The sequence below is a fragment of the Rhagoletis zephyria genome, unplaced genomic scaffold, assembly GCF_001687245.7.
Source record: "Rhagoletis zephyria isolate East Lansing unplaced genomic scaffold, Rhagoletis_zephyria_1.1 Rzeph_scaffold_02064, whole genome shotgun sequence".
NCBI classification, from domain to species: Eukaryota; Metazoa; Arthropoda; class Insecta; order Diptera; family Tephritidae; genus Rhagoletis; species Rhagoletis zephyria.
The window spans coordinates 20891-32280 of NW_016159148.1; the positions used below are offsets into that span (position 1 = coordinate 20891).

The window sequence follows — 11390 nt, forward strand, 5'->3', positions numbered from 1 at the left end:
ATTAATTTTTGTGAACTTTATGTAAGCTTTGAAACTTTTCCTTATGAGGTTTCTGTTATAGGTCGAACTATAGTTTTAATTAAAAATGAAAATTATTAAGAATAAATAAGTAAACAAGAGTTGCACACAATACCGTTTGGAATTTTGGTGCTATTATTTTGACCGCAGGTGTATGTTAATATATGAATATGAATTATATCAAATTTTTGTTTATTGTTGAATAATAATATATAGTTTCTTATGTTCCTCTTTATAAAACATTAAAAACCAATGATCTCTGTTTTGATAGAGGGTGAATTCCAAAACAATAAAAGAGACTGATGCTTTGTATTTTGACATTTTGGAATGCACCCAGATTGTCATTATATGTGTAAGGTATTTTCCTTCATGTACGTACATACATATGTATAGATATGAATTATGGTACAATTAATTAACTAATTGTATCATGTACTACCCAAACCACAATCAGTTCTTACGCCTGAACACTTCTTAACATTTGCACTTGAATCTTTTATATACATACATATATATATTAATAATCAAAAATTTTGATACAAAGTTTGTTTATTTGCAAAGCTTGAATTGTGTTTTTTTAGAATCAACAGCAAAAGAAAAAAATACAAAAACAACAATGTAAATAGCGAGATCCTTCAACACTCTTACTGGCATTTTTAATTATCTATTAGTAAATTAAATTTTATTAAATAAATTACCTATTTTAATTATTTGTATACTTTTATATTATTTATTTAAGTACACTTGAATTCGTAGCATCTTAAAAATAAATCTTTCATCCTTTTCACCAATTTTAATGGGAAACTAGTGAAAAAGGATGTAATATGCTATGAAAGATTTCGCTATTTACATTGTTGTTTTTGTATTTTTTTCTTTTGCTGTTGATTCTAAAAAAACACAATTCAAGCTTTGCAAATAAACAAACTTTGTATCAAAATTTTTGATTATTAATATATATATGTATGTATATAAAAGATTCAAGTGCAAATGTTAAGAAGTGTTCAGGCGTAAGAACTGATTGTGGTTTGGGTAGTACATGATACAATTAGTTAATTAATTGTACCATAATTCATATCTATACATATGTATGTACGTACATGAAGGAAAATACCTTACACATATAATGACAATCTGGGTGCATTCCAAAATGTCAAAATACAAAGCATCAGTCTCTTTTATTGTTTTGGAATTCACCCTCTATCAAAACAGAGATCATTGGTTTTTAATGTTTTATAAAGAGGAACATAAGAAACTATATATTATTATTCAACAATAAACAAAAATTTGATATAATTCATATTCATATATTAACATACACCTGCGGTCAAAATAATAGCACCAAAATTCCAAACGGTATTGTGTGCAACTCTTGTTTACTTATTTATTCTTAATAATTTTCATTTTTAATTAAAACTATAGTTCGACCTATAACAGAAACCTCATAAGGAAAAGTTTCAAAGCTTACATAAAGTTCACAAAAATTAATAAAATTTCAAAAAATTGCATGAAAATTTAAAAGTTAATTTTTAATTAATTTTTGTGAACTTTATGTAAGCTTTGAAACTTTTACTTATGAGGTTTCTGTTATAGGTCGAACTATAGTTTTAATTAAAAATGAAAATTATTAAGAATAAATAAATAAACAAGAGTTGCATACAATACCATTCGGAATTTTGGTGCTACTATTTTGACCGCAGCTATATGTACAGTGGCGCTTACGTAAATTGCACTTTTTTACAATATTCACAATGTTTTGCGTGATACATTTTGATAATTCTGAATAAAAAATTAAAAATTTTGATGGCAATTTTGTTAAATTTGTTAAATTTTCCTGAGTTGTACACAAAGTTTTAAACTTTCACTTATATGGTTTATAATACAGAATTTACTATATTTTTATATACAATTAACGAAAAAAATGTATCACGCAAAACATTGTGAATATTGTAAAAAAAAGAGTGATATTTACGTGAGCGCCACTGTATGTATGTAGATTTCAGATACTGAAATACAACTAAACGTATTTAAAACTATCGCCAGGTACTTTTAAGTTACACTTCGATTTTAACTATATGGCGTTTTAACCTACGATTATATAGATTATATATATAGACATAGGTTGTATAGTTCCACGCTATTGTGGTGCGAAATCGTTGGGGAAATATATTATTTCTTCTTCCGGTTGCTGCAGAGTTTCTACTTCGATTGTATCCTCCATGAAAAAGCTGTCATTAAAGTAATTGTCTTCTTCAAACGTCTCTGTTGTTGGACTCTCTGGCTGTGAGGTTGGAAGAGCCCCCATTCTCAATACTTTTATTCGTCTTTCCGCCAAATAGTTATTCATGTAAGCCTGCGACGAAATCGCCTCTTCCAATGGCTAACTTCGCAGTTGATTCGCCATATGGCTTCCAAAAACATCGAACTCGTCCGCCGCATTGTTCTTCGAAATATTTTCCAGCTTATTAACAGCTTGGAGAATCGGTTCCACTTCTTGTTGTTTCTGTGTTGCCTTTTTAAGCCTTTTACCTTGGGAACCCGATGGTACATCATCGAAATAAGATGCCTCGCTTTCGCTGCTATTCACCTGCAATAAAAAAAATTATATTATTTTCGTTTCAGGTTCCAAACACAACCGAACTATGGTTAAAAGTCCAAAAAGATTTTAATGACTACTGGCAGTTCCCCTTCTGTTGCGGTGCTCTCGACGGGAAGCATGTCGTAGTAGAGTATCCACCACATGGAGCATCGGATTTCTATAACTATAAAGGCACTTACAGCATTGTATTATTCGCCATCGTTGATGCACATTACCGCTTTTAATACATAGATGTCGGTACAAATGGCCGTATGAATGACGCGAGCATTTTCAGAAAATCTAAATTTTACGAAGCGATAAAAGAAAATAATTTGTGTCTACCAAATAAAGGTGTTTTTCTTGGCGATGACGCTTTTCCCCTATCAAGTAGAATTATGAAGCCTTATTCCAGACATGAAGCATTGTCCCGCAAGGAAAAAATTTGGAATTGTTGAAAATACGTTTGGAATAATGGCTACTCGTTTTAGAATTTTCCGAAAGCCGATATCGGTTTCATTGGATAAAACCGACTCAATAATTAAAACGGCATGTGCTCTTCACAATTGGCTGCGAACGAGCAATATCCAATCGAGCGGCTTAGTTGATGAAGAAGACCTAAATACCGGAGTAATTCGCCAAGGAAGTTGGAGAAGCATTCCAGCAGGTGGCATTCAAGAAGTGACCACACAATTGTCGTCAAACAATTACTCCAAATCGGCAAAGGAACTTCGTGACAAATTTGCGAACTATTTTGTCAGTGACGGAGCAGTTGATTGGCAAGATAAAATGATTCCATGAAATTATTATATGAAATTATTCCATCAACTGCGGTATCCAAACTAATCTTATTTTTCTTGGTGTATACAATTTGATTGGAACTCAATTAGATAATGCAAATAAAGCAAAATGTTTCGTTCATTTGGAGACTCATTAATTGTTGAATTCTATTTATTTCAATATTCTTAATTTTTCATTCATGTATGTATCTATCCCCTCGCCTGTGTGAAATCATATCGTCACCCTCATGCCAGAAGCATGAATGTGCAAATTTATCAGTTTTGAGTTATTGGGATGACTTGATTAAACTTTGGATGTTCTATATTATACCAAAATCCAGAATACCATGCGCACACAGAAAACTGATATTTTACAATTTTAATTGCATAAATGTAGAGCTTAAATCAAACTTGATTTCTCAAAATGTTGGGAAATGTTTAGTTATTTGTACAACAACTATGACTATGGGCAGATGGTCTGATGCTAGAGTCAGCATAGGTCGCCATGATACGCTGTTTATCAGACCAGCGCTGACAATTGTTAGATCTGGCGAGCTGCAGCAGCTGCCCATAATCCTGGTGGGTGCGTCGTCGTTCATTGTGCAGAATGTCGAATCGTCTATATGCTCAGCCAGATGTATTCCCCTACGATCATTTGACAAGCTTGAGTGCCAGAGATCGTGGTGCGCGTTAAAGTCACCAACTACCATACGGTTTTCACCTCTGAGTAGCGCACCTATTTCAGGGTGATATCCTGCCGGGCAGCTGGTGACAGGGGGTATGTATACGTTAAATATTTCGAGCTCAACATCGCCTGACCGGATAGCAATACCCTGACATTCTTGGATGGTATCCCTGCGGTCGATATCTGCTTCAATAGACGATACTGCACGGTGTGGTGCGTGATGAACGCTAAACCTCCACTATTATCTCGCTCGCGATCTCGACGGTGCACGTTGTATCAACAGGGTTGAATTGCCGTGCAACTTCGTCTCTTGGACCGCAGCTATTAATATTCCATGCCTTCCCATGAAGATAGTTATCTCCTCGATCTTGCTCTGGAGTCCGTTACAGTTAAATTGTAGCACCTTTGTGTGCCTTGGGAGAGCGATTGTGATGTGTGGTGTTAAAGAGTTGTGTTGCCTGCTGTACGTGCTGCGAAAGGGGTGCTGCCTTGTGGTGGTGGTTGGCGGCGTCGTGGGGGAGGGATGCGACGGGGCAGCACAGCAGGGGCCCACATAGCCACTCCTCCAATCTCGTGTGTTGCGAAGTCCTGAGCACGCCCTAAAGTGGCACCAGCCGAGGCAAGAGTTGCACTTGACTGATGTCACGTTACGGTATATTCTGGACTGACAAACAGAGCAGATTGTCGGAGTGTGTGTGCTATTGTGTTTGTTTGTGTGTCTATTGTTGTGTTGTGTTGGGGTGTGGGTGTGTTGATTGTGTGCTGCCCAGGCGGGTGGTCGTTTGCCGTCGAGGCGGTCCGGTTCGCACAGCATGGGGCCACGACCGACGTGGTCCATTGCCGGTGCGTACGCAGGCCCGAGCAGTTACGGAGGTGACCACCCGTCACAGGCTTTGCACCTGACCGAGGTGGAGTTTGTATGCAGTCGTCTCTGGCATGCGCAGCAGGTTTAGATTTCTGGCCCTGGGTTTGACTCTATACCAGCCCTGAGCAGAAGGGTGCGGAGAAGGTGTAGCCCTAGGATCGAGCAACGTTTGATGGATTTCGCCGACCTAAGCGGGGTTAGATCGCCGAAACAACAGCCCTTGGTCGGGTAAAACCCGAGTCATTCCGGTACGTAGAACCGGCTGTCGTGGGAATGATTAAAATTGTATCTCTATCACTTTTTACGTATCTGCGCGTCGGTTAGAGATGAGTTGGAGAATGATGTTGGATATCAACTTGAGAACTATGAATTTCTCCAAGGTTGGAGAAATATTTTTTTGGTGTTTATTGGGCCATTTTGTTGAGTACGGGAATGATTTCTGGGCTATTTTGGGCACCCGCGGAGATCCCGCGTTGAGTACGGGAAAGAACCTTTTTTATCATGCTTGCAAGTTCAGCTCAGTGATGAAATTGATGGCACAATTGTACTTTTTTGGTACATTTTGGAAGCCAAAAGTACATTGGTACTACATTGACATTTTTGATAAATTTTTGTCAAGATACGGTACAGCAGCTCAATTATGTCGAAATACCACACTCTATTTACTTGGAGTTTTGAATTTTTGTGCAAAAAAATATAGTCATATTTTTCTACCATATTTTAGTAAATACGTGGTGTTTATTAAAAACGAAGCTCTTACTTAAATCAAAAAAAAAATTGCTGTCATAATAGGTCTATTCATAAAATTTTCCAGTAAGTACTAGCAGCCAGAGAATAAAATAATCATAGCGAGTAAAATTGAGGGGAAGACTAAAATATCAGAAAGAGTTATTGAACGCAAAACCAGTAAAAACGTGCAACTTACGCCATTCTGACTTTCTGATAGGTAAATTTGGTAGGAGTATTTTTGTATTCTCCACACAAAATCATCCAGCAGCAAGAATTCTGAGCAGTTTGCAAAATTTGCAAAAACGTGTAATCCTCGAAACAGCAGATAACTTTCACAGTTGCAATAGGTGTGTTTTAGCCGAGTTAATTATAATTAAAAATGCTTTATTTCAACAATTATAGCTTAACCTAACAATTTGAGGCGTGCACGCTATCTCGAACATTCGATATTAATTCTACTGTCATCTTCTATTTCCCTGATTCATAACTTCCTGCCAAGGCGTTGCCAGATTGGTATTATCTAACATAAGCTGGAAGTACGTGACTACTTAAGGATACAACAAGGTGGTCCATTTGGTAATTTATTATACGCTTGTTGCCATGTCCCCTATTTGGAATTTTTTACTATTGAATACTTTCGTAGAGGAAAAATGTTTTTAACATATAAATGAATTATCTCGGAATGAATAAGTTTTTTCTAACAAATATTTTTGATACCACATTATGACGCGTTCAAAAATAAAAGAATCTCCTCTAAGCACCCTTCCTTGTATCACAAAAATTAAGTAGGTATAGCTACAAATGTGCCATTAAAATTATCCCATTTTCGTTTTAACAATCAACTGACAAATTCGGTCAGAACCTTTCAGCATTATTATCTATTTTGGTATATTTCTGGGAAAAATATGGTACAATTGAAAAATTGTATACGGCAGCCATAGTTGACGCCCGGAAATTAGAAAATTAGAGATTAATAATAAATTAACTAAACTAAACTCCTTCCTTTCTTTTGTTTATTCACGAACACATGTTTGTGGGTCAGAAGACTTTTTTAATTGTAAGTTTTCGCAGGTAAAATTTTTTCCGGGTGGGCTTTAGTAGTCAGCCGCACCTTGTGTTTTAAGAAAACCAGGTGGAATTAACAAATGAAACTTGGTCAGGATGTTAAGGGAGGTATCCTCTAAAACATGTATAACTAAAAAATATAAATAATATCATTATTTATAAGTTATTTGTTGTTAAAATTTCTTAAGTCGTTCCACTTGGTTTCCTTAACAAAAAAGCATTTGTGCATACTTTTATATATATAAATGCACATAACACTGTACTTAATACTTTACACTCTTTTCTTTTATTTTATCTTGTATATAAATCACTTTAATTAAACTTTTATCGACTTGTAAATTACATTGAATTTCACGCATATTTACAATAACACATGGTTGCAAACTGACACATAACATGTGTTGCCATATTGTACAAAACAATACATACAAAGAAGGCAATGATTAAAAAGGAATACAGGGGAAATCAATACAAAAGAAAATGTTCAGCTCCTTTTCTTCGCAAAACAGAAAGGAGAATTCTATTGCCTGAGGGTTATAATCCCTAAGTGCGGCCGAAGGCCGCCTACGCAGAAAGGTGTTCTCTGCAAAATGTGTTCAGCCCCCCCTTCTTCGGCAACACAGAAATAATAATTCTACTAAGTAAAAATTCCGAATTAAAAATCCGCTTTTATTATTCAAAATTCCAGTCTGGTAGCACTAAGTTGTATGTTATTTTGCTATCTTATTCATCGTTGATATGAAAACTTTAACAATAAATTATATAAGAACTATAGGGTTGCTAGAAAAAAGGGGGGTAGTTTTGAAATCAGGGGGTCCTATTCTACCCCCCCTCATCCCCCCTTTTTCTAGAATTTGCCGTCCGTCTACTAAAATTTTGCCTTTTTTCCAGCAGAAAGTGGCAGATTTCAATGTCATTTTGCGCTCTCGATTTCCCCACTTTGCAAGAGCACTGCTATTAACTTGTATTTCTATAAAAGGACACATTTTTGTAAAACTTCCATTCCGTTAAATGCAACGGTTTTTTTTTTAATTTTTGTATTACTAGCACTTAGGTAATAAGTATAACTTGTATGCTGTTGTTGATTACCTTGGCGTTTGGTGGCCTTTTCAAACAATTGATTTGCACTTATGTTTTCCACCTTCGACACGCCATTTTTTATATCATGATTTTTATACAGAAAATCTAAAAACCTGTATGTTATGCAGCGTTTTTGCTGCATTTAAAATGCAACATTTAGCACTTTCGAACATATGTTTTCGAAGAGCGTTCATGCTATAGCATTTAGCAAATGTACATTTACGCGAGTTCGAAATCGTATGCTTTTGAGAAACAGCCGTGTTCCAGTCTCTTATTTAGATGCGTATATATTACGATCAATTCTCACGCAGAAGATAATGTGCAAAAACCCTACTGAAAAGGAAAAAATAAATTTCAAACCAAAAATTCAATACAAAAACTTGAATTGTTTTAACCATAACCGAACATTTGTTTGTGTATATATTCATTTGTCGGTGCTGTCAATTAAAATTTCCTCACTTAATTAGGAAACAAACCAAACAGAGTTGATCACAAATTGATCCAGATTTCTATCAGCATCAAATCGATGTTGAATTTGCTTAACTTTTCTTTATCCAAATATGTAATGCAAAATAAAAGAAATCTCGATCGGCGATCACTGAAACGCAGCTAGCAACTGTATACTCGAAAAAACAATGTTGCCACTTTTTCCCTTTAAACCATGTTCGAATCGTGGAAATTTTGGAAGATCACAGGGTTGCTTTTAGCATTTAGATCCTTAATGCAAAAATGGAGTTGCATTTAGTTGCATTTAGGTGACGAATTTTGTATGGATAAATGTACATTTAGAGTAGCATTTAGAGCTTAATGCGCTAAATGTGCTTTTACGCGTAAGCAAAAACAGCCTATTACTATGAATGCATGGTCTTTTAAATGTTGGTACTTTCTCGGCTTATTTAGTACACTTTTTTTGCCCATTTGGTACAAAATTAAAAAAAACCATTTATCATCCCTGGTTCAGCTGTGATTTTTGCTCTCTCAATTCTCTCTTTTGCAGGTTTCTTGAAAGTTTTTGCGTACGAAAACACCACGATCCAGAAAACTATATCATTCTTGCGAAACACCATCCAGTAAAAACCAGTAATAGTACTGCATTTTACTGGATAGTGCGTACGCGAAAAGGACTATTATGTCGACCTTTGGAAGGCATATAAATTTAATATGCCTTGGGCCTTTGTACGTACTTTATACTCACAAAGTGACTTAAAAAACCTAACAAAATAAACCCAAAGCAAGGGCCTGTTCGAGGCACGTAACAAAAGCGGCATTACTGCCGCACTGATGAAAATTTCAAAATGATAACACGTTGCTAGAAATTCACACCGAACGTGATACTTTAATAATTCGCGCAACACTGCAGTTGTGATTGCAACTCGAACAAGCCCCAAGTGTTTTAATGAACTTTGCAATGGAGTTCGGTTTGAATGGGAACAGCGATATTGAGTATATTTTTTATTTCTCGCCAACAAAATACGTAAAGTTATGCATACTTTCAAGCAAATGTGTAGGTATTAATCAAAAAGTGTTTTTATTTAATTTACTGCCCTGACGGAATTTTTTTTCATTCGCGCTTCGATTTCCGGTCGGAAATGCCGTATAAGGCCTTGTACAGGCCAAGCCGCGCCATCAGCTAATGCACAAATCGTATGCCCTTCAATTTGTTTGGATATCTCCCACAGCATATCAATTTCTTCGGCTTGACCATTTCCAGCAACAAAGCTAAAAAATAGCATATTTCAAACATGTAATACATAATTACTTCTTAAATATTAGATCATACCGTTTCATGATTTTATGCATCCACATAATACCTTCGCGACATGGTGTACATTGACCGCAACTTTCGTGGCGATAAAACGCAGTCAAACGCTCAATGGCCTTAATAATATCCGTAGACTTATCCATAACAATAAGGGCAGCTGTACCCAATGACGTCTGAGCAGCAATTAATCCGTCAAAGTCCATTAAAACATCATCACAAACTTTTTTTGGAATAACGGGCGTTGATGAGCCGCCAGGAATAACTCCAAGCAAATTATCCCATCCACCTCGAATACCTCCAGCATGACGTTCAATAAGTTCTTTAAGTGGAATCGACATTTCCTCTTCAATTGTACATGGCTTATTTACATGTCCAGATATATTAAACAGTTTTGTTCCAGAGTTACGCGTTCGTCCAAAACTTGCAAACCAAGCACCTCCCCGCCGCATAATTGTGGGAGCAACTGCGATGGTTTCCACATTGTTGACAGTAGTGGGGCATCCGAAAACGCCAACATCAGCTGGAAATGGAGGCTTTAGACGAGGTTTTCCTTGTTTGCCTTCGAGCGATTCGATCAACGCAGTTTCCTCTCCACAAATATATGCGCCTGCTCCACGATGCATGAAAACATCAAAGTCATATCCGGAACCACAGGCATTTTTTCCAATTAAACCGGCTTGATATGCCTCGGCAATAGCTAACTGCATATTTGAAGCCTCATTGTAGAATTCTCCACGAATATATATGTACGCAGCACGTGCACCCATAGCACGACCAGCGACTAAGCAACCTTCCACAAGTTTATGAGGATCATGACGCATTATTTCACGATCCTTGCAAGTACCAGGCTCCCCTGGAAGGTTTTACAATATTTTATAATTGAACAATTTAGCCGAAATCAAAAATCACCTTCATCGGCGTTCACGACTAAGTATTTTGGACGTCCATCAGATGGCTTATTCATGAATGACCATTTCATGCCTGAGGGAAAGCCAGCTCCTCCGCGACCACGTAAACCAGATGTTTTCAATTCATTGACTATCCAATCGGAGCCCTTTAGCAAGATTTCTTTTGTCTTATACCAATCTCCGCGTTTAAGCGCCCCTTTTAATCGCCAATCATGACGTCCATACAAATTTGTAAAAACGCGATCTTGATCGGCAAGAGGTCCAAACTTAGTTCTTGTTTGAGTAGGCGGGGTACCGGGCGGTGTAGTACTTGTGCTTTGCAAACGGAGTTGTGTCACAACAGGCAAACTGACAAATGCTGAAAGTATAATAAAAATGATAATAGGAATATTAATTATTAGTGTACTTAATTATCCTCCAATTACATAACTGAAAATTGGTAAAAATCGATTTTTTGTATATATAACTACAGAATCAAGTTTTGAATTTTATATAACGCCCCCAATACTTCTACACTAATACAAATTCTTACCAAATTGCTGTTTTTGAAGAAAGTTTATCCTCACCAGCGCTGCAGCCATTTTAAAATGTTGTGTGCACAAAACAAAAAACAAATAGCTTTTAACTAGCTTAAGATGCTAACGATGCATCGATGTTTTCGAAACATCAATCGGTTCAAAATTGAATGTTGCAATCGATATTTCCAATTTTCTAAAATCTAACTAACTTATTATGGGCTGTTTTTGCTTACGCGTAAATGTACATTTAGCGCATTTAGCTCTAAATGCTACTCTAAATGTACATTTATCCATACAAAATTCGTCACCTAAATGCAACTAAATGCAACTCCATTTTTGCATTAAGAATCTAAATGCTAAAAGCAACCCTGTGATCTTCCAAAATTTCCACGATTCGAACATGGTTTAA

General features: G+C 36.2%; 1 protein-coding gene across 1 annotated transcript; it reads right to left on the minus strand.

The window, feature by feature from the left end:
* Positions 1 to 9207: 9207 nt before the first annotated feature.
* ND-51 (NADH dehydrogenase (ubiquinone) 51 kDa subunit) lies at positions 9208 to 11287 on the minus strand. Its single transcript, XM_017620152.1, has 4 exons — positions 10996 to 11287; positions 10465 to 10821; positions 9574 to 10408; positions 9208 to 9512 (listed from the first exon to the last, which is right to left on the minus strand). The coding sequence occupies exons 1-4, from the start codon at positions 11042 to 11044 to the stop codon at positions 9326 to 9328; spliced, it is 1428 nt and encodes a 475-aa protein (XP_017475641.1). The 5' UTR covers positions 11045 to 11287; the 3' UTR covers positions 9208 to 9325.
* Between the last annotated feature and the right edge of the window lie 103 nt (positions 11288 to 11390).